Source organism: Pelodiscus sinensis, chromosome 3 (genome assembly GCF_049634645.1).
Source record: "Pelodiscus sinensis isolate JC-2024 chromosome 3, ASM4963464v1, whole genome shotgun sequence".
NCBI classification, from domain to species: domain Eukaryota; kingdom Metazoa; phylum Chordata; order Testudines; family Trionychidae; genus Pelodiscus; species Pelodiscus sinensis.
The window spans coordinates 46,781,956-46,806,874 of record NC_134713.1 but is presented as its reverse complement, the minus strand read 5'-3'; the positions used below and the strand labels follow the sequence as shown (position 1 = coordinate 46,806,874).

Here is a 24,919-nt window from a genome sequence, read left to right as displayed (position 1 = left end):
AGGAAGATTGAAAGAACTGGGCTTTAGTTTGGAAAGGAGAAGACTGAGAGGGGACATGATAGCGGTCTTCAGATATCTAAAAGGGTGTCACAAGGAGGAGGGAAAAAAATTGTTCTCCTTGACCTCTGCTGATAGGACAAGAAAAAATGGGCTTAAACTGCAGCAAGGGAGGTTCAGGTTGGACATTAGGAAAAACTTCCTAACTGTCAGGGTGGTTAAACACTGGAAAAAATTGCCTAGGGAGGTTGTCGAATCTCCATCTCTGGAGATATTTAAGAGCAGGTTAAACAGACATCTATCAGGAATGGTGTAGATATATTGGGTCCTGCCATGAGTGCAGAGGACTGGACTGGATGACTCTTGAGATCCCTTCCAGTTCTAGTGTTTTATGATTCCAATGAGGAGTATATTAACCTGCACCATTGGCACTAATCCGTAGAGAAAGAGAAATGAGGAACAATGGCCTGAGAAATCCAGGCAGTAATGTAGTAGCAAGCCCTCTCCATTTCCCTCTCTGCTCCCTAGAAAACAAAACAAGAACAAGATGTAGATCAAAGCCTTGGTCTGCAGGATGATGGGGAGCTTAGTGGTGAGTGGAGTTGATGTGATACCGATTGTGCAAAGAGACTGGGCACCGGCAATGGTTCAGATAAGGTAGTTAAGCATCAGTCACTGAAACTGAATTGTCTTCAAAGGTCTGGTAATTACTCATCAGGAGAGAGAGACCAATCCCAAACACTTTTTCACTTTCCTCCCTAAAACATGGCCAATTTTGAATAAGGTTCCAGAGCCAAACTGTGGTATAGGAGCGGGCAATAAAATGACAGCAGCTCATACTAGAACAGAGGTTGACAAATACCAACCCTGGTGGACTGCCACTACTATATTGACATGTACCTCCATGGATAAGGGTCTTTGCAGCTCCCGTTGGCCCCATATCATGGCTCCTGGTCAATAGGAGCTTCAAGAACTGGCGCGGACCAGGACACTGCTTTCTGCAGCTCCCGTTGGCTGGGAACAGTGTTCCGCGGTCAACAGGAGCTGCAGCTTAATATAGTGGCAGCCCACCAGGGCTGGTGTTTGTCAACCCGTTCTAGTTGAGCTTGAACCAGAATCCTAAATCCACACAACTATGAACTTCGGAAAAGACTGGGATTCAAATCTAAAATCAAATTGCTAAGCTAAGGCACAAATTTCATATTTTTTTTATATAGGGTCACATATGTTCATGTCACTGACATGTATAGAAGAAGGAAGCTGATTAAATTCAGTCCAGTGATGCCTGTAGATTTAATCCCATTTAAATGTAGAGCTAGTATTTTATTTTTATGTTGCAAGAAAATGTTCTGAGATGTGTGTCAAAAACTATTATAGTGTGAAGGGAGGTGGGGGAGAGAAGAAAATCCCTTCTATGAGTCCCAGAAAGTGCAGCCACAGCTTTCAGCTTTTCAGTTCACCATAGCACAAGAAACAGCATTTCTATCTGCCACTTAAGAAGCTAAATTATTTTCTCTCCTTAATGGTTTCTATGCATCAAAGCATAATGGTTAATAGAGAGAGAGAAAATACCTTAATGTTAAACTGTGATGGATTGAGGAGCTTGTGTTACTGTGAAGTCCTGTCCTCTTTTCTCCTTAATTTTAAGTAGCTGTTTATCACTGTGAAAAGGTTGAAGGCAGTGGTTTACTTACCTGTTGTCCTTTGTCCTGAAGGTTTAAAGAAACAATAATAACAGTGCTGTGTCATGTTCACAAACTGTCTAGGAAATGAATTATAGTTACAGATCATTCCTGTGATAAAGGTATAGCTCTTGCCACAGTTTCAAAGACTCCTAGATGTCGTTTCCCCAGAAACTGTGAGCTGATTGGTGGAGACAGTGTAGCTCAGTGAGTCTGAATAAATGTCGAAAAGGGACAAAAATACAAGCCTGAGAAAAGAACCAGTCAGAATCTAAGTTCTATACTTGGCCTTGAATTCTACAGGCAACCAATAAAGTACTTCCATTTAGAGAAGCAACTGACATGTCATATCTGGGACAAAATGGACCATGAAGAAGAGCTCTGTGTACAATGCTTAATTTGAAATGAAAGTGGGACAGGGCTCAAGTGGGGCAGCTGCTAGTGGAGGACTCAGCTCTGAAGGCCAGCTACTGTGCAGAAGTGAGGGTGGTATGCTATAGAATTGCCATCCTTACTTCTGTGTTGCTATTGGCAGAAACGCTGCCTTCAGAGCTAGGTTAGCAGTGTGGAGCCTGCTGTGGCTATGAACTGCCAAGTCAAGAGATACCAGGGCTCACCACAAATTAAGCACCGTCTGTGTAGGTCACAAGTTTGTCTCTCTCACCAACAGAAGCTGTATCAGTAAAAGGTGTTATCTTCCCCACCTGGTCTCTCTAATATCTTGGAACCAATACAGGCTATAACACCCTGTCATAAACCTGCCACCGGATGATATTTAAACCATTGACAATAATACTGCTTTTAAGGAGAAGGAGAAACCTCTGTATCAAGTAAAGTACATTCTGCGATTTCACAGTCTGTACCAACACTCCAACTGACGTTCATATGGACAACCACCAGAGCAGGATGTTTGACATGAGTGATTCCCCAGCTCTAATTAAACACTGAGTGGATAGGGAGAGGCTGTCAGACACTCATCTTTTCTCAGGTTCCCTTAATTTGGACAATTTAATGATGGCAGAGATTAATTACAGCAGCTAGCAACTACACAACTTGTGACAGGCCTCGCTCCCCTGCAAACCTCCATATGGTGGTTGTCCACATGAACATCAGTTGGAGTGTTGGTACAGATTGTGAAATCCCAGAATATACTTGACTTGATACAAATGCCCTCTCCTCCTTCAGACACTTTCCTGGATCCCACTTCTGCTGAGCCTCAGAAGAATTCAACCAACTCTAGCTGAGTGGTAGCCGCAGAGGCTGAACTTACTACTTTTCCCTCACCCCCACTTCATTATTTTCCCTTTCCCCCTTGTACATTATTACATTTACTTTTTATGCCATTTCTCCATTTAGAGTATAAACATTTTGGGGTAGAGACCTTGCCTTCTTGTGTGTTTTGTATAGCATCTACCAAAAAGAAGATTCAAGACTGACTGGCATGTCTGGATAGTAATAGCACAATGCAAATAATAAAAATTAAAATATCCCATTAAATACAAACAGTGACCAAAGCTGCTAGATGAAAACAAATTAGAGGTAAATGCAGGCTAATACTGTAGTTTAAAACTAAGCTCCTAAACACAGAATCCAACGAGACTTGGCCACTTGGACTCACTGAAAACCTCCAACTGAATGTATCAAAGTTTGAAAATGTTGACTGCAAATGTTACTGAAATGTTGATTTGTTCAGGTAATAATGGATTGTTTCCACTTTTATGTACTGTAGCTGTGACTGTCCCACCGAATGGAAAGGAGCGTTTTGTACTGAGACAGTATCAGCCTGTGATCCTGAGCATAACCCATCACATCTATGTAGGAAGGGGGCTACCTGTGTGCCACTGCCTGATGGATATGCATGTCACTGCCCTCTAGGAACCACTGGCACCTTCTGTGAACAAGGTATGGCAAAGCTAGTAGGTCTTTTCCTTGATTACCCAAGTGTGGGGTTTTTTCCTCCAAAGGTTGAGTTTTTATTGCCATGTTTTATGTAGGAAGCAAATAAAATAATTAATGGCAAGTAATAAAAATAGAAATGTTTTTGGTTTCACAACCCTTCTGGCCACTGTTCTCTCTAAGACTTTCTGTCCATGAGCAGAGTGAGTTTTGTCTTGTGCACCAATATTGAGGTCATGTGCCCTCACATTCTCTCTCTCTGATAACAATTTTAAATATATTTAAAATTGTTATGCAAGAAAAAATACTAAAACCACAGATAATTAACAAGGTGCATCTGCACTCATGCTAATCAATAGCAAAGCTCCTGGGGGGTGTTGGGATGTTGCCTTTATGAAATGTGCTAATCTCATCTGAGGAAGTGGGGTTTGCCCACAAAAACTCATGATACTATATATATTTTTGTTGGTCTCTAAGGTGCCACAGGACTACTTGTTATTTTTAAATTTACAGACTAAACACTGCTACTCCTCTGAGACTTTTACTCAGAAAAGTGGCATTTCAGTGCTTTCCAAGCATCTGAATGTACGAAACAGTATGCAAAATAGCATGATCATAAGACACCCTCATGTGTCTGAGAAGCCCTTTGCAGATAATTCATATTAAGAAGAAACTGCTCTTTATTTGATTTTGCATCTTGGTAAAAAATACATTTAAAAAAATCAATACATGTAAATGGCCAAACAAGCACTAATGTAGGAGCCACACTTCATAAGGCTTCATACTCATGCATCCTTTGTAAGGCTTTCAGAAAATGAGTGCACTTTCAGCACTGTGAAGCAGCATTATAGTCTACCTAGCTTTACTTCCCCTCATAGCTCCAGGAGTGCTGTACCCCTAGGATCTAATTCTATGTTCCCATTGATAACGATTTAAACATTCCTATTAATTTCAATGGGCATTGGTTTAAGCCCCAGGATTAGAGTAAGGATAAACAGGCAACCTGTGAATACATTCATATACCACACAACATTAAGAGTTATTAGCTGCCACTCTCAGAGGGGATGTCTATTCTACCGTGCCTTCCCAACTTCACTGATAGGCTTTGCATCTGTCTGCAGCCTTCTGACCCTTCCATAAAAATGTCTCCCTCGGTTTTCCTCAGGCCTCTCTCTCTACGACTCCTTTGAAGGGTTTTTGTTTGTTTGTTACAGTACTTATTGAAGCTTACATGAATCCACATAGCAAACTGTGAGCATAGAACTGACTAGTCACACCACTCTCTCTGTGATTTGGGGTCAAAACTGAACTGCACAACTCAGGTGCAAATTTGCAGATTTAAACTCTGCTCACAAATCATAGAATACTAGGACTGGAAGGGACCTCGAGAGGCCATTGAGTCTAGTCCCCTGCCTTCATGGCAGGCCCAAATACTGTCTATACCATCCCTGCTAGATATTTATCTAACAATGGGATACCACCTTCTGAAAATTCACCACTAAATCCTTTATCCCCTGTGAGAACATGGCTTGCAGCACTGACTGCTGCAGTTGCCTTTCAGAAATCTTTGTATGAACTCTTAAACTTTGAATTTCCATCTCATTAGGGTTTCTAATTGTGATGCCATCTGGATTCAGGACAACAGAGATAAAGGAAATATGCTTCACACAAAGCAGATAATTTAGCTTGTAATAAGTCCAATGTACCAGGACTCCAAATGGGATTGCTCTTTTTGCAATGTGCAGTACAGCAGGTACTCGTGCCCAAGCCATAGAAAACACCCAAGAGAAACTGTGTTCTTTATAGTTTGTTATTCTCTTAATAAATTCTCATCCTGTAACTGGAAAGCACACAGGAAAGCATCTGTTGTACTGATAGATTTTCTTTGGCTTTGTAGGATCCAGAATTATTATACTTGGCCAAAACCCTTTGACCTGCATTTCACCTTATTCTGGCAGAGTAATGAATTATCATTTTTAAAAGTACATTTTTAATTTTTAATGGATGACAAACTGTTGAAACCCAGCTGTTTATCAAGATTGAATATCTCTTCCTGGGAATGATGGTGTAATGTTGGCTCAGAAAGGAGGAGTGAGAACATATGAAACCTTTCAACGAGGTGAAGCCAGTAGCAGCCAGGGCTGGGTTCAATATTTAGGGGTTCCTTTCCATCGAGCTAACACCAAACAAGTTCAAGTCCTCATCCAGTAACCTGGGAAATTCTCACACTACCCCTGCGGCACCCCTGAGAAGCAATGCATCCCCACTTGGAATCACAGAATCGGAGTGTAGAAAGGAAACTTTTATTAAAAGGGTGGGAAATAACATGGCATTCATTTGGAAAAACACTGCAAACAGGGTTCATAAACATAAACCATGTGTAAAAGTACCACCCTAATTAGGTTGGTCAGTGTCCTTTTCCCCTTAAAATAGGAATTGACTGTCTAGGAAGGAGTACAGGCAGTCCCCGACTTACCCGGATCTGACTTATGTCGGATCCGCAGTTACGAACGGGGCTGCCCCGGAGGACACGGACTGCGGGACCTCGCGGTCCTGCCGCCCGTGTACTCCGGGGCTTTCTCCGTGTCTCCCTGGTCTGCAGACCAGGAAGACGCAGAGCAAAGCCGCGGGGGGGGGGGCTCGGGCAGCGGGGCAGCCCAGGCGCGCCTGGGCTGCCCCGCTGCCCGAGCCCCCCCCCCCCCCCCGCGGCTTTGCAAAGCCTTGGGGAAGCTGGCAGCGGGACAGCCCAGACGCCCCACGGCTGTCCTGCTGCTGGCGTCCTCAGAGGCTTTGCTCCCCGTCTCCCTGGTCTGCTGGTCTCCAGCAGACCAGGGAGACTGGGAACAAAGCCGCGGAGGACCCAGGCGGTGGGACCGCGGTGCGTCTCGGTCCACTGCCCGCGTCTTCCTGGTCTGCTGGGGTGGGGGGGGGTGCAGCTAGTACGCCCCCCCTCCAGCAGACTAGGCTTTTCTCTGGACGCCTGTGGCAGAGCAGCTGGGGCGCTGCCGGTTGGTCCCGCAGCGTTGCTCTGGGAGCTACTGGTCCAACCCAGCAGCACCCCAGCTGCTCTGCCCCAGGCGTCCTGATTCAGCCGCTGCTGGTCAGTTTCAGCAGCGGCTGAATCAGGACGCCTGGGGCAGAGCAGATGGGGTGATGCTGGGTTGCTCCAGTAGCACCGAGGAGCGGCGCTACTGTAGCAATCCAGCAGCACCCCAGCTGCTCTACCCCAGGCGTCCCCAAGTCAGCTGCTGCTGAAATTGACCAGCGCTGACTACAGGAAGCCCGAGGCAGAGTTGCTCTGCCCCGGGCTTCCTGGAATCAGCTGCTGATCAGTTTCAGCAGCAGCTGACTTGGGGACGCTTGGGGTTCTTAAGTTGATTCTGTATGTAAGTCGGAACTGGCGGTCAGTTTCAGCAGCGGCTGAATCTGGACGCCAGTTCCGACTTACATACAGATTCAACTTAAGAACAAACCTACAGTCGCTATCTTGTACGTAACCCGGGGACTGCCTGTACTGCAGAAAGAGAGCTAGAGGTCATAGTGGACCACAAGCTAAATATGAGTTAACAGTGTGACACGGTTGCAAAGTAAGGAAACATGATTCTGGGATGCATTAACAGGAGTGTTGCGAGCAAGATATGAAAAGTGTTTCTTCCACTCTACTCTGCACTAATTATGCCTCGGTTATGTGTCCAGTTCTGGGCACCACATCTCAGGAAAGATGTGGAGAAATTGGATAAGGTCCAGAGACAAGAAACAAAAATGATTAAAGGACTGGAAAACATGGCCTATAAGGGAAGACTAAAAACTGGGCTTATTTAGTTTAGAAAAGAGAAGACTGAAAGGGGACATGATAGTAGTTTTCAAATATCCAAACGAGCATTACAAGGAGGAAGGAGAAAAATTGTTCTTCTTGACCTCTGCTGATCGGACAAGAAGCAATGGGCTTAAATTGCAGCAAGGGAGTTTTAGATTGGACATTGGCAAAAACATCCCAACTGTCAGTTAACCACTGGAATAAATTGCTTAGGGAAGTTGTGGAACATCCATCACTGGAGATATTTAAGAGCATACTAGACATATCTATCAACGATGGTCTAGATGGTGCTTGGTCTTGACACGAGGGCAGGAGACAGGACTTGATGATCTTTTGAGGTCACTTCTAGTTTTAGTATTCTATGATTAAGGTTCTTAAGTTGAGTAATTTAAATGTCCCCCTCACATGCCAAACACTGTACCCTCGGCCGTTACCCTTGGTCATAACAGACCCAGAATTCAGAGGTGCATCTGAAGAGTTCACCTCCAATCCTGGGTGGCGGAAGGTAAAGAGGCATCTTACTCTTTCGGTGGGTTGTTTGTCATCCACTACTCACTGCTGTCTTCTGCTGCCCTGCTGGTTGCTCGGTTATGCCTCTCCCCCGCAGCCCTGCTGGCTGTGCATCGAATCTCTCTGTGGTGCCCAACTGGCTTCTTATCTCATCTCTCTGCCACTGCCCTGCTGGTCATCAGTAAACATCTGCTGCTATCCACTCTTGGCTGTGACTTCTGCCCATTAGTCTCAAGTGATTTCAGCTTCCTGTGATTTCAACTCTTAGCAGACAGGGTAGAAGAAACAGCTGCATCACAATTAATATAAGGAAGAGGCTCTTACTGATGCATATTTAGCTCTCTTCTTTGAGGTACACTTTTAAACAGGTACAGACAAGCCACACATCACTGATGTATCAGGTTGCCACCCTCTGTTATCTGGTTACTGCCCCTTACCTTGACAAAAGGGGGCTTATTTACTGTTCTTCATGCTGTCAGTTTACTATGCATTATGCTGTCAACTTTGACCCGGTCCTGAACCTAGGTCGGTATGTACTTTATTTCTGGGGTGGTAGTTTCCAAGATGTTTCTTAGCAAGGCATTCTGCTATAACCCTCAGGAATGTGCTTGCAGCCTGTGTCTGGTACCTGTACCTGGTACTTTATGCTTGATCTGGCTTATACTATTTCTCTTTAGCCAAGACTCTTTCCTGCCTGCAGTTTCACGGAGCCAAAGTCTTGAACCCTAGATTTCAGACCTTCTGTTTTTATGTTACAGGCCTTTATTCAGGCCTGCTGATTTAGTGTTACAGACCCTCAATTTACTACAGCTGGCTCCCTCTAGCACCATCTTCATGGGGGGCTGGGCAGGGGCACAGTGGGGAAATGGCACAAGTGGGGCCTGAAGCAGTTCCCATTGGCCCCATGCTCCCTGTGGGCCCCTCCTCACTGCCTCTATACTGCCTGCACTCCCCCTTCCCACCGAGGGCGGGAGATATTTAAGAGTAGGTTAGATAAATATCTATCAGGGATGGTCTAGACAGTATTTGGTCCTGCCATGGGGGCAGGGGACTGGACTCGATGACCTCTCGAGGTCCCTTCCAGTCCTAGTATTCTATGATTCCACTGTTTGCGGTGGATACCCCAACCACCGCAAACAGTAGCTGCTGCTGAAGCGGCTGCTGTTCATGGTGGCCAGGGCTGGCCACAGGCAGGGGCTTCTCCAGCAGATAGTAGCTGCTGCTGCTGCCGCAAACAGTAGCTGCTGGACTCAGTGCAAGACTTGTGCTGATCTCTATGCTTCCGCATTTTAAATTTAGTAAGAACCTGCGGCTCTTACTACATTGAAAATGCAGAGCTGTAGCACAGGTAATTCCCAGAGCTGGCATGATCTGGTCTGCTCAGTGCCAGACAGCAGAGCAGTCTTGAAAATGGACTATACGATTAGCCTGATAACCGTATTTTAACATCCTTAATCTGTGGTCACCTACTGAGGCAGATCACATATGTCTCAAGACAAAAGGAGGCTTCTGGTTATAAGACAAAGGGTAGCAGAGGTAGAAAAGACAAGAGATTGGATGTTATGGAGAGAGGTCATGTGCCAGAGAACAGAGAGAAGAAGTATTATCCTGCCCATGAAATTCTTCACTGTCATGTAGGAAATGAGTTAAGAAATGTGTACAGATTAATTTATTTTGTATAGATCAGTGCATTCATCATGCTACCAAGGAAAAATAATAGTCTTTTAGAATCTTGTGCCAATTCTGTCTGTATGTCTGCTGACTCTCTATGATGTACCTCATAAGAGGTAAACACTTAACCTTTGGTGGTATTCTGGGGAAAGAATTGCTGGAGAGGCTAGGGGGAGACAGTACAGTTTTCAAAGTGTAACCAATAGGACTTCAGGAGTCCTCACTGGAAGAGGGCTATCAGACAAGAGGTCTGTACCTAGAATATGCATATACAGAGTGACAAAGCCAGTGCCTAAAGTCTGTATAGCCTAAGCAAGCTGAGATGTAGTGGGATTCAGGATTTTGATCCCTCACAGCATGTGGCATTTTACCTGATCTGTGAAAATATTAGTCAAGATAAATATGATAGTTAAACTAAGCCTGACAACACACAGATACCATATCCAACAAGCATAAATAAGTGTTTTGACGTGAAGAGTATCAAACAAATGTTTATAGTTACCCATTTATTTTGTGAATAAGGAAATTGAGCAAAATGCATTAAAATCAATACATAACTATATGTGAATGTTCTGAAAAGCATTTTGACAAACAGAGGAGCCAGTGATACTTCTAAGAGTAAAAAAATTTTCCCATCTGGAAGTGGGATGTGACACTACTTGATTAAATGATAAAACTTGGGGGTGCAAGGACATAACTGTACAATAATAAATCAGCCACCTTAGAAGTTGTTACAAAACCAGAAAAAGCAGGATCAGCTATGAAAAATACTCTTATTACTTGGATGGGACAGCTCCTGCCAAATTTGACTCTGGCAAACTCTCATTGAGTTCACAGCCTGAATAAGCACTGTGTGTAGATACTAAGCAAAATCCTCAGAAGAATGCATAAAGAAGAAAAATCAAAGCATATTTTTAAAAGCAAGAAAAATAAGTTAAATTCCTTTGTTACAGGCTTGAACAAACTATGAACATCTTCAGTGATGTTGCACACCCTCAATCAGGCCCCATCAGAGGGTGGGCCAGGAGGGCCATTTGGCCCTGGCCTCAGGAGACAAAGGGGCCTCAAATTTTGACCTTTTTCTACCAAGTCATTTCCATTTCAGACAGTTAGAACAGAGGCAGCAAAAGAAGCTATGTATACCTGCAAAAAATGGATTTAAAGCAATTTTTCGGTCACATCTGAGTTTTCATCTGCCTTACTAGAGTAGCTGCTATGATTAGTGACTATGTTATAAAATACCGTTTACAGTTTTTCCATAGTTTAGAGGTTTTTACAGTAACAATTAATTACAACTTTAAAGTGATTTTGCTTGGTCTGAGGGTGAGTTTAACCTTTAAATTAGACATTGATCTCTGTAGAGAAAGTTTTTGTATTCATGTTTTTTCTTATGTGCCTTTGTAAATAACAATCATATAAAGCTCAGCTGTAAGCCATCTCTTCATCCTGTTTTAGATTCGGCTTTCAAGGCTTTTGTGCTAAACTTTTAATTCTACTTGTTTAATAAACTTTATATCTAATCTGGCAATCGCCCATGTTCATGTTCATAAAAACGCACCAGTTATTAGAGGAATTTAATAATGGGAACATGTTAGCAGATGAAATTTCGAGACTTTGAAATAAGGATATAAGGGCCATAGTAAATAATACCCCCAAACTGTTACATAATATTCATTGTGACATATATACAATTAAAATTTTGTATAACCAATATCCTTTAGCAAATTAATTTATTGTGTTACTTCATTTTAAAAGAACATCTTTTTAAAAATGAAGATTTGAAAGTCGTGAAGGGGATGGTGAAAGCAGCAGAGTGAAGCAGCAGTTAAGAGTTTAAAGCAAATAATATCATTTCTCATAGAAAAGATGCCTTAGCCATTCGACGGTGACCATACTGACCGTGACACTTCCCATTCTGATGATGAAAACTTTGTACCTACAAATGACATTTCAATGCCACTGCCTCGAAATGAGGTCATTAATCAAGACACAGAAATGCCAACAATAGTGATAGATGTAGAATCTACGCTCAATTTTAGAGACAGTGCAGGCAGAAAATGAGCATCTCCGAGATGCTAAGGAGTGAGAACTTATGACTAACACAGGATACAGTGTAAAAACAGTGGCATCAGAACCTGATATTGGACTTCTTGATAAAAATTATGTTGCTCAAACGCAGTTCTCTCTCAAAGTTAGTTTTCAGATTCCAATACACTGCAAGATACTGAGAATCATGATCTTCCTATTTGTCTGCTGACAAAAAAAATTTCCAAAGGGAGAGAGCTACACAAGAGACTGGCTCTGCTGGAGCATGGAAAAGCAGGCACTGTATTGTGTACCCTGTTACTGTTAAAAATGAAATACTTCAAATGCATCAGTACTGTTTGATCCATCCAGTTGGAGATTCAGCAGAGGTTGGAGAGGTTGAAAGACTGAATACCTGCACAGGAAACTTCATTATTACAAAGATAACTATGTTACATGAAAATCAGCTAGGAGAGCAGCACTAGCTCACAGTACAATTGAAAACTTACCCCTGTGTGAAATAAACACGCACACTGAAAACTGGAAAAAACTCCTTGAGCGCATATTGAATATCATTCTTTTTCTTTATGAACAGGGATTGGCTTTGTTTGGTTCTAGTCAAGGTATCAGTGACCCTACAAATAGAAACTTTCTTGGTATACTTGAGCATCATAGCAAGTATGACTCACTTTTATCAGGCTGTGTTAAGTATATTCATAAATCACAGGAGAGCAGAAAAAGTATGCAAGCCCATTATCTGTCTACCAGAATACAAAACTAGTTTAATGGGCTGTGTGGAACATTTGTGCAAACAACATTTCTTGAAGAGATACAATATGCGAAGTACAGTAAAACTCCAATTGTCCAGCATCCAGTGGTCCAGCACTCCCAATAGCCCGGCACCAACTGGAACTCGGAAGTGCTCCGGTCAGTTGGACAATTGGAGCTGCTCTGCACCATTTCCCAAAGTCTGTCGCTACCGCTACTGAAACTGACCAGTGGCAGACTTGGGGAAGCTGCGGAGCAGAGCAGCTGGGGTGATGCCAGGCACCGAGCAGGGGGGTGAGGAGCAGCACTGTGTGACCAACCGGGCAGCACCCCAGCTGCTCTACTCCACTGATTCCCCAAATCCGCCGCTCGTCAGTTTCAGCAACGGTGAACTTGGAGAAGTGGTGCAAAGCAGAGCAGCTGGGGTGCTGCCGGGTTGGTCCCACAGCACTGCCCCTCACCCCCCTGCTCGGGGATAACTACTGCAGTCTGGGGGATGGGAAGCCCACTCCCCTCCCCTCCTGGAAACTCTTAGCAGTAGCGTGGGTCTTCTCCTGCCTTCCTGCAAAATGGTGGAGGGTTTGCCCCTCGCTGTGCCATTCCCCGCCCACCCCCCAGACACAGTGCGGGTCCCGGCATATCCATTACAGCTCCCCTGCCGGAGTACCTCCCGATACTCCAGCATATCCGATAATCCAGCACCATCTAGGTCCCAAAGGTGCCGGATTATCGGAAGTCTACTGTACTTTTAAATTATTATTGATGAAACTCCAGACTGTACCCATAAAGAACAGATTACTTTGATTGTTAGGTATGTTAAAACTGCAGGAAGGTCAGTTGGAAGAATGATTCATTTTGTTTGATAATTTAGTGAAAAAAACTAGAAAAGAAATTGCTGCTCGTGTATTAGAAATTCAAGATGGCTTCAAATTAAATTTTCAAGTCTGCATTAGCCAAGCCTATGACAATGGATACAATATGGCTGAGAATTACAATGGAGCACAAGCAGTCCTTTTTGAGCAAAATCGAAACTATTCTCTCCAGCTGTGGCACTAAATCTTGTCAGTGTTGATTGCACTGAATCATGCAAGGAAGCAATCACTTTGGAACAATCCAGAAATTGTATCTCTTCAGCAGCAGTCCTTGAAAGTGGGAAATTCTGAAGCAGCATCTTCACAGCATGTCAACAACAAGATGGTCAGCACAAATTGATGGCATTAATCCAGTTGCATGGCATTTGGACTCTGTGAGAAAGGCTTTAAGTGAGTTTGAATCTCTTACTCTCACAGCACAGGCTCAGACTGAGCTTAAGTCAATTCAGAAGTATACATCCAAATTTGAATGCATTTTAATATTGTCCATATGGATGAAGCTGCTATAAATGGTCCACAAAACGAATCTTTTAATTGAAACATGCAATGCTACATTAGAGGTTGAGAGAGATAACATTGAACAATTTTTTAAAGATATTCAAAAGATGTGATCAATGTGATCTTTTCTGAGTACTAATCAGTAGCACAGTGTATTCACATTTCAGCTGAGTTTTCTACCAATCAAAGCCATCTCAATCTGATGCAGAAACACATTATCGAGTCAATTTTGTTGTTATTATTGACTCCATCAAATCTGGCCTTACATGTCAATTTGAGTCACTGCAACAAATTTGTATCCTTTTTGGATTCTTTTGGGAGTTCACAGAACTAAGTGATGTAGATCTATATTCAGAGGCTGAACAGTTCCAACAAAGGTACAATAATGAAATTTCAAGAGATCTGTGACAAGATTGTCTTCCTGAAATGTATACATTGACCAACTTTAAAACTGGACTGCAAGCCAAAAGAACTTCTTAAAGAAATATTCAATCTCAGCCTGTCAACTGTATTTCCTACATAATTGCATTATGTATTTTTGTCAGGCTCCCTGCATCAGTGGTTTTAGTTAAATGCACATTCAATGTGTTAAAACAAGTAAAGAACTATCATTGTTCTACAATGTGGCAAGAGTGTTTGAATGGGCTTGGCAAGTCTTAAAATTAACAGTGAAGTTGCACATAAATTAGATTTTTTTCTTCAATTATAAACAAGTTTGCACTCGACAAAACCAGAAAAGTATTCCTAAAATGAAGAGTTTTGCTTGCAGTGGAAACTCACAATTAAAGTTACATTTTAATATACATGCTGTTGGTATAATTACTTAATTGTTAATAAATAAATGTCTAAAGTGTTCATTTTCATATATATATATATATATATATATATATATATATATATATATATATATATATAATTTTTTTTTTAGTATGACCCTATGGATGAGAAGTTAGATACATTGGAGGCTTAGGGCCTCTAAACTCAAAGTGGCCCGAGCCTCTGTCATTCTCCGATTCTCCAAGAGGGCCTGCCCTCAATTTTTATTTATGCAAACAGGATCAGCACTTACCAGGATCAGACCCTATGTAGCCATAGGTAAAGTGAGTTTATGATTTATTTGTTGCTTAGAAAGAGCTGTAATAATGAAACGAGAAGGGCCAAATCATGCAATGCTTGAGTATTTCCTTAATATTACCCCCATCATTAGGACTTACTTAGAATGCCTCAAACATTGTGACTCAAATACCAACAGATCATTATGGTCTAATGGCTTTAATGGTCACAGCTGTGATAGTGATACTGGTACTCTATGAAACAAGAAACTGAGCCCAACCCCTGGAGTGCACAAAAAATGCAACCTTAATATTGTCAGGAGCTGGCACTGTACCAGTTCTCAGTTACCTAAACCCTTCAGGACTAGAAACATGAAAAAAGAAATTAAGCAAACTTCAAAATAGTCATGATGTTTTACATAACATCAAAAGGAACTGAATGTTAATAAAATATTGATTGTATCATTTAATTACAACTTAGAAAATAAAAGAAACAGCCAGTACTAAACTATGTAGAGCTTAAGAAAATAACTTTAAATTGTAGCTTAGGATAATCAAAATTACAGGCTGGTCACTTATACCACTGCCTTTAAAACAAATAAAAGACTCCAATTCCCATCACTTCAGCTAAAAGGTAGAGGAGTCTGGTACATAATTGCATGAAGGATGGGCTCTAACTAGATCAAACAGAACCAGAATTGCTGACATACACATTTTAAAAGGTTGTAGAGGAGTTCTTAAAGAGCGGAGGGGCCCACAGTTTGAACACACACATTGCTTAGGGGAAGATTGATTAAACAGGATATTCTATATCCTAGTAGAGTATACAGGTTGATAAACTATGGCTATGTCTAGACTGCAAAGAAAAGTCGGGAAAAGATATGCAAATTGCGAACTGCAATTTGCTTATCTTTTTTTGCTTGTTTTCCGGAAAAGGCTTTTCCGACATTTAGCCCGTCTACACTTGGCCAAATTTCAGAAAAACCTCCTCTTTTGGAATATCCCTTATTCCTCATTGCTTGAGGAATATAGGGAAGCTGAAAAAACATGTCCATTTTTTCAGAAACTGTTCCGAAAAAGCAGATGCATTCCTTGGACGTGGCAGAGCTTTTCCGGGATACCTCCAGTATCCTGGAAAAGTTCTGAAGTGTAGTCATAGCCTACAGGTAGGTACAGAAAAGAAACAGTCAAAGGAAAAGAGTCCCATTCAGTTACACCACATGAAGGCAGAAAACTAAATAGTGACAAATTTTATAGGTGCATGTATGCAAATACGAGAAGTCTAAATGTATGCACTTGAACGAGAGGTATTTAAATGAGCATATGATGTAGTAGGCATCACAAATTTGTTAGAATGTTGATAATCAATGGGACAGAGTAATACCAGGATACAAAATATATAGGAAATGACAGAATCAGGTGTGGGAGTGGCATCATATGTGAAAGCAAGCTTAGAGTCAAACAATACAAATCTTAAAATTACTCATAGTTGTGCCACTGAATCTCTCTGGATATAAATTTTATGCTTGAATAATAAGTATAGCAGCTGTAAGACACCACTGACCACCTGACCAGGGATGGTGATTCTGAAATGCTTAAACAGATTAGGGAGGCTACAAAAACAGAAATAATGGAGTATATCAATTATTCTCACATTGACTGGGAACATTTCATGTCAGGACAGAATACAGAAAAAACTTCTAGACACCATTCATGACTTCTTGTGGGAGCAGCTAATCCTGAAATTTGCATAGAAAAAGGCAATTCTTGATTTAGTTCTAAGTGGCACATGAAATGTGGTTCAAAAATATATCTTAACTTCTTGGTAATAATGACCATAATGTAATTACATTTAATATCCATCTAGAGGGGAAATACCAATGAAACCCAAGAAAATAGAGTTTACCTTCAAAAAGGAAAATTGCACAAAAATGAAGTGGTTAGTTAAATGGAAATTAAAAGGACTAATCATGAGAGTGAAATGCCTGCAAGCTGCCTGGAAATTTTTAAAATAAGCACTGTAATAGACACTCAAGCTATATGTCTACAAATAACAAAAAATAAAACTTATAAGAGGACCAACAAATCCCCATCATGACTAAACAAGTGAGTGAAAGAGATGGTTTAATAGGATGTCAACAAGACATCCTATTAAAAATAAAAATCAAATCCTACTGAGGAAAATAGAAAGAAGCACAAACTGTAATAAGTGTCAAGTATAATTAGGCAAGCCAAAAAAGCAACTAGCAAAAAACAAAAAAAATCCAGTTAGTTTTGCAAGTAGATCTGAAGCAGGGAGTCTTCGACTGGACAATCGAGGTGCTAAAGAAGCTCTCAAAGACGACAAGCCCATTGTGCAGAAGATACATGAATTCTTTGCATTGATTTTCGCTGCAGAGGATGAGGGATAGTCCCACACCTGTTCAATGCATTTTAAGGGAAAAATCTGAGGAATTGTACCACATTAAAAAGTGTCAGTCGTGGTGTTTTTGGAATAAATTGATAAATTATATAGTAATAAATCACCAGAATTAGATGGTATTCACCCAGAAGTTGAGCAAAAAAATCAGACTGATTTCAAAACTACTAACTACAGTATGTAATCTATCACATGAATCATCCCCTGCACTAGATAATGGGCAGATAGCTAATGTGATTGATTTTATAAAAGGCTACAGATGCAATCCAGGCAATTACAGGCCAATAAGACTAATTTCAGTAGCAGGCCAATTAGTTGAAACTATAGTGAAGAATAGAATTATCAGGCAGAGATGACCACAATGTGTTGTAGAGGAGGTTGTTGGGGGATTTTTGGAGGGGGGGGAAGAGGTAAAGGGAAATCATGTCTCATCAAAATGGGAGGTTCCAAAGAGGACAGAGAATGGCTGTTCACACTAGTGACAGATGGCAGAAAAAGGAGCAATGATTTCAAGTTATAGTGGGAGAGGTCTAGGTTGGAAATTAGGAAAAACTATTTCACTAGCAGGGTGGAGGAGCACTGGAATGGTTTAACTAGGGAGGTGGTGGAATCTCCATCCCTTGAGGTTTTTAAGCCTCAGCTTGACAAACCCCTGGCTGGGTTGATTTAGTTGGGATTGGTCCTGCTGTGGGCAGAGGGCTGGACTTGATGACCTCCTGAGGTCTCTTCCAGCTCTATGATTCTAAGAAGCACTGATGCTTCTCTGACAAACCTATAGGAGTGTACTTGTCTTGATCTGTTAACATTCCTCTGGGTTCCTCATAGACTTTAAGGTCAGAAGGGGACCATTGATCATCTAGTCTGACCCCCTGCACAATGCAGGCCACAGAATCTCACCCACCCACTCCCGGTATCTCTCAGATATTGAAATCCTCAAATGGTTTAAAGACCCCAAGATAAAGAGAATCCTCCAGCAAGTGATCTGTACCCCATGCTACAGAGGAAGGTGAAAACCCTCCAGGGCCTCTGCCAATCTACCCTGAAGGAAAATTTCTTCCCGACCCCAAATATGGCGATCAGCTGAACCCCGAGCATGTGGGCAAGAGTCACCAGCCAGACACCCAGGAAAAAGTTCTCTATAGTAACTCCTATCATCCCTCCATTGGCCTATTTACCACTGATAGTGAAAGGTCACTTAGTTACTGGCCAAACAGTGTATAATCTAGACATAGTTTAGGAGATTCTTAAAAGAATGGTGGTAGCTGTACACTCAGACTATATTACCAAGATACCTGGTTGTAGTATCTGATACTTTGTTCCGGGAACAATAGTGTAATATGCAAAAAGACACTGTAGATGGCAGCATGGGAGAACCATTGTATATGGCTTAAAAAATAAAGCAAATTTAGGGAGCCCTGCAGAGCCACAGATATCCATTGTATATCCACAGATATCCACATCTGCAGATGTGGATGCAGGTACCTAAAGATGTAAAGTAGATATCTGTTAATTTGCAGATACAAAATTTGGATCCACAAAAATGAGCTATGGTCATCCACATCCCCAGATACTGATACCACTGGATATAAAGTGGATATCCATAGATGTGGATGCAGATTTGGATCCACAAAAATGAGCTATGGTCATCCACATCCGCAGATACTGATACCACTGGATATAAAGTGGATATCCATAGATGTGGATGCAGATATCTGCAAGTAACTTTTGCGGATGTGAATAAAAAATTTGTATTTGTGCAAGGTAACACACAAAATCCAGATTTGTTCAGCAACATGCTACCCTTACAGGGAAATTACTGGACTGTATGTTGTGATCAGTACATGCAGATGCTGTGGTAATCAGATCCCTGTATCCTCAGATATACACATAATAATAATTTTGTTCATGCACTGTACAATATCAATGGGCACATTGGAAGATTACTATTTAACATAATGGGTACTTAAATAGCTTAATCAGGTACTTCTGCAACATTAATTACAAATAGTCTTAATTTGGTTTCAAGGTAGCATAATGGAAAGATAACTCTATTTTGGGAATCAAAGTAATACAGCTAATAAGTAGACTGTTTATCTATGTAATAATCGTCAAAGTCTCCAGAGCTACAAACACTGATTGTCTATGTTGCTCAAAAGAAAAAGATAGCCAACCTAACAGTATCTTGCATTGCTGTACACCTGACTTAATATGCTCAAATGCTCCCCCTCCACCAGGAAAAGGAATTCCCTGATAAACAAGTGAAACAGACAACAATCATGAGCTGGACTGGCATGTTTGACACCTCAAATGTGGTTCTAAACTAGCTCAACACTCTCTTATAGTGTTTGTTAACACTGGGAGCTGAAAGAATCCCTGGCCCACGGGCAAGCTGGTGGGAGGCCAGCTCTGGGCTCCTGGAAGGGGCAGGGCCTCAGGTAGGTGGGGCAGGAAAGCAAGCTGTCAGTAGTGCCAGGATCCCACTAATGATGTCATCCTCCTGACTGCCAACCCCCAGTGCTGCCCAGAGCCCACTGCTCAGGGCTCTGGCAGTGATGTAAAGAGCCCAAGGCTCTGGCTGCTGTTCAAGTAACAGAGACGGCCAGGAGCCGCAGGCCCTTTTGAATCACCAGGCCCTGAGGCAGTTGCTTTCCCACCCACCCCAATTGGTGGGCCTGTTGCAACTAAAACACTACAGAATTGTGTTAATGTATGAGCATCTAGAGAAAAAATGGCTAGCCAAAAAAAAAGTACAACTAGCTAGTCTTTTTTCATTGTCCAAGCGGAGTGATATGAATAACAGAAGAGACTAACCAGTGAAATTAAAATTTGCCTTTTAAAATCCTTATATTTATTAGAATAAAGTCCTTATTTAACAAAAACACACACCAAATTTCCTTACTTATATTATTTTATTAGACCAACTTAATCCCTAATGTGACTACACTGAAGATTTCCCATGATTTTTATTCTGGAAAATGTTTTTTTAAGCCGCACACTGTACCATTATAAATAAGGGGAGGGGCTTATTGGATGGCACAGTAGTTCCTAAGTCCTGGATCTACAGACTGGGACTTGAGGAATACAATAATGTGTTGTTCCAATGCATTTCAGTCATTTAAAAATATAGCTGTATACAATATAGCTGCCGTGAGGAGCCACTTAGTTTATTATTCTGAGACATAAATATTGTCTCTCAGTAACTCATGGAACTCTAGTCCACTCAAGCTCTATAATTCACTGGAGATTTTTGAAACCCAGTGGTAGTATGCAAAAAAAAAAAAAAAAAAAAAAAAAACCACCCACACCTCTGTATGGTTGCTAAAGCAATCATGCTTTCCAAGGATAAAACACACTTAAGTTTGGTTTACAAAAAAAAACATCTAAAGATTCAGGTTTCTCATCCCGACCAGTACATTTATTATTCACAGTGGAGACACGTGAAAAAAAACATATATTTATAAAAAAAGTCAATGTATAATTTATGGTGCAAATAGAAAAAAGTGCTGTCATCAGGCTAAATTCATGTTGTGGTTTAATACTGTACATCAATTCTATGGCGGAAAGGAGGCTGGTGAAAGCCAGAACAATGTAACAGCCTTAATACTGAGATGACCATGGGTGAGGGAGTGGCGCTGAAATGTAGGCATATTGATCTAGCAAAGGGGCGGGGAATAATTTTTGCCGTGAGGAGTCACTTCATAAATTTTGGTAGTGGTCGAGGGCTGGTCCCTCTGGAAGGGGCAGGGCCTCAGAGAAAGGGGCTGTTCCCTCTAGGTAGCGTGGCCCATCCCTGGTGGGGAAGGAGACTTCGCACACTCCCCCTAAGCCAATCAGGGTCTGGGGGGAGTGTGCAAAGTTTTTCACCCTCTGCCCCCGCCCTTCCAGGGGCACATGGCACCTAGTGGAGATCACCAGCTGTTCAAAACAGCTGGCAGTTCCCTCTAGGTACCACGCGCCCCTGGTGGGGGAGGAGACTTTGTGTACTCCCCTCACCCCAGGTCAATCAGGGCCTGAGGGTAGGGGAGTGCACAAAATCATTCGCTACTCAAAGGGCCAGTGGCTCCCTCTAGACACCACACACCCCTGTTGGAGGTAGGGAGCCACCAGATGCTTAGAAGAGTGAATGACTTTGCGCACTCCCCTGCTCCCAGGTCTCAACTGGCAGGGGAGCAGCAAGGTGGTTGCAGGACAGATCAAATGGCTTTATGGGCCAGACGCGGGCCACAGGCCATATCTTGCCCAACCCTGATCTAGCATCTCTCTCAACGATCTCATCATGGAGAATTAAAGCTGTGCCCAGCCAATCTACACTCAGAAGAATGGTTGTAGCATCACCATGTTGCCTGACTCCTCAGGATGAATGACTCTGAGCCACATGGGTCTCACAGGACTAGGAAAGTAAAATTCACATACCCCCAAACCATAGTTATTAAAGCTGACCCATACATTTTAAATTCTGATTGAAATCTATTACATAATTTATCTCTAGGAGGTGTTTTAAATCTGCAGACACACAACTGATTGTGAAATAACCTCAGGTCTTATTAATACCATCCTACCCAACTTATAGCCCTGAAACACACATTATGGACTATGAAATCCAGCCTTCTCCCATGAAATTTTTTTTTGGGTACTTTTACCCAATATTATACAGATTTCATGGGGGGGGAAGGGGGGGAAGACTATCATTTCTCAAATTGGGGGCCCTGCCTAAAAGGAGATGTGTGTGGGAAGGATGTCACAAAATTATTTTAGGGGGGGGGGTCATGATATTGCCACGCTTAGTTCTGCATAGCATTTAGAACTCAGTGGACGGAAAGCAGTGGCTGTTGGCCGGGTGGCCAGCTCTAAAGGCAGCATCCTGTCAGCAGCAGTGCAAAAATACGGGTGGTAATGCCAAACCATGCCACCTTACTTCTGTGCTCTGCTTTCATAACTGGATGGCTTGAGCATGGTGGCTGCTGATTGAGGGCCCAGCTCTGCATTCAGCAGAATAGAAGTGAAGGTAGCAATATCATATCATGCCATCCTTCTGCGCTGCTGCAGCTGACAGTGGCTCTATCTTCAGATCTGGAATCCTGGCCAACAGCCGTCACTCTCCAGGTGATCAGCTCTGAAGGCAGCTCCATCACCACCAGCAGTAAGAGTAACAGTACGGCACAGTCTACAGTAACCTTGCAAACCCTCCCCTACCCCCGACTCCTACAGTTACAACATCATAAAATTTCAGCTGTAAATAGCTAAATATCACAATATTTACCACAAGATGTACCATTTTAAAAATCTTATCACTGTGAAATTGACCAAAATGGACCATGAATACTTATTAACATTGGGCCAAATCTTGAGTTCCTTACTTAATTCTTTCTCAAACCACAGTCACTGTTAAATCAAAGCTGGCTCAAGGAATGACTTAGGGAATGCCTACAGACTTTAGTCAGCCAATGTTAGGTCACCATACAGGTACCACAGTAATGACTGTGGTGTCTGTTTTCCACACAATCCTCCTTCTGTCAGTGGAACGTATCCTCACAGGAGAGCTTACACCAACTGAAAAGGGGTCGTGTGAAGGGCTGCCAGGGCTCTTAGCTTCCTACTCCCAGCTGGAAGCAGGGGATAGCCACCATGTTTTTCCATCTCCCCATTCCTTGACAAGAGCAAGAGACAGACACCTGGACTTCTCTCCTCCCCGTCCCACCAGGAGAAGGGAGCATCTGCACAGGCTTCTCAGCTCTCTGGAAGAAAGGAGGAAGCTGGGAAAGTCTCAGCCCAGCTAAGAGTGGGGACCCAGGAGCAGCTGGGTTCTAGTTGGTCAGCTTTCTTGTTAATTTCATGGCTCCAGCATGGAGTGAACAGCTGATGTAAATAGTGCTGTGCATACACAGACACTGCCACACTGACTATACTGACACCTCTCTTTCAGAGGTGGAGTTGTGTCAGTATTGTAGGGCACTTACAACAGTGGGCAAGGGCTGTACTATGTACAGTGACAGTTAGGTAGACATAAGCTGTCTTACAGCAACCTACCTGTATAGCATATACCAGGTCTTAGTAAAGATCTGACAATTTGGTCCATGACTATTCATTGCTAACAGCCTGGGCTTATCAGTTAATCCTGTCAACTACACACACTCTCCCCTCCCTTGCTGCCTCTGTATCAGAGGCAGCGGGGAGGGCTGGAGGCAAGAGCTGGTGACCATGAGGAGCCGACTTTTAAGCAGGCTTCCCATGAGCACTGGATACTGTAGAGCTGCCTGCCTCCTCCCACACACTGCTGCCTCTGACAGAGAGGCAGCAGCATGAGGGATGGTGGGGGAGAAGCTGGTACATGTGGGAAGCCGTCTTTCAAGCCATCTCCCCACATGTATCGGTTCATATGGAGCCACCTGTGCCCCCCTTTGCTGCCTCCCACAGAGGCAGTTGGACACAGGGAGGCAGGAGCTGGTGCTGGGGGGAGCTGGCTTAAAAGCCAGTTTCCAGTGAGCACTGGGACCACCTGCATCCCCTGCCCTGGCTTCTGCCTCTATCAAGGGCTGCTCCATGGATGCCAGTGCAGCCTCTGTCCATGCAGAGCTCGGGCCCCATGCAAACAGGGGCTACTGCCACCCTGCACTCCTGCCACTCTATTAGGGCAGCAGGTGGGAGCCAGTCTGCGTGGGAAGCCTCTAATATATAGACAGCAGCGCAGGATGGCAGGGGGCTCTTTGGGAGTGGGGCCAGCAGCACACTGGCTGCCAGCTCCATCCCCAGGGACTACTGAATAGTGGTGTAACCGCTAAAATTTGACGCGGTTACACAACTATTCAATTCACAGTAACTAAGATCCCTGTTTCCGATATATGCTATTTACTGCTACTGAACTATTGCTGGTATTGTGTACATCTGCCTTTTATCCCTAACAAAATGAAAACAGCGCAGAGGCAAACGAAACCATGAAATCCAATAAACAGCACCTGTTCATGAAGAATAAAATTTGCCAAGAGCTGAAGCTCATTGAAGATCTAATACAGATTCTCGCAAAAACATCACTGCCAAAAGTAATTCATTTTGGTTTCTATTGAAACAATATTACCTAGATTGAAAAAGTGGGTTGCGCCCATGAAAGTTCACGATACCATCTACACGTTTTGTTAGTCTTTAAGGTGCTACTAGTCTGTGGGTTGTTTTTTAAATTGTTCCTGTTACAGACTAATTTGGCTACCCCTCTGAAGCTCTTTTACTTACAAAAGGTACAGCTAAATGGCAAGTATTTAGTTTAAAGTTGGGTGTATGATAGTGGTGCGCCAGGTGTTAGATCCTGTCCAGAAGTTTCAGTTTCCAATTCACTTCTTTTGAGCATGGGGGCCTAACACCTTACTAATTATTCCCTTTATTTCACACGAGATGACAGTTTCTATAGCATGGCCATCTTTTAATATATCACTTCTAACCCTTCTGCTTTGAAGGTTGCAAGAGTTAGGAGAAGATTCCAGTGAAAGAGGGCTGTTAATAGGTTTGAGGCAACAAGCTGTCAGAGGAAGCTATTGCAATGAAGCTGCACAAGCGGTGTGCTGGGAATGTGCTTAAGCACCCCTGTTTACAGCTGCTGGGAATTGGGCTGCAAGAATCACCCAGAGAACTGCGTTAATGACGATAGCAATCGACAAGACAGGACTTTTGAGAAACAGCAGGATTACCCAAAAGGGCATAGTATGAGGAGCCTACCAGATAAT

At 42.7% G+C, this 24,919-nt stretch overlaps 1 protein-coding gene across 1 annotated transcript in view; it reads left to right on the top strand.

Annotated features, from left to right (window-relative positions):
* The window catches only part of EYS (eyes shut homolog), a 72,309-nt gene that overhangs the window by 24,550 nt on the left and 22,840 nt on the right, over window positions 1-24,919 (top strand). The window contains exon 4 of the mRNA XM_025190966.2: window positions 3,409-3,581. Within this exon, the coding sequence (XP_025046751.2) occupies window positions 3,409-3,581 (173 nt within the window). The remainder of the gene's footprint in view (window positions 1-3,408; window positions 3,582-24,919) is intronic.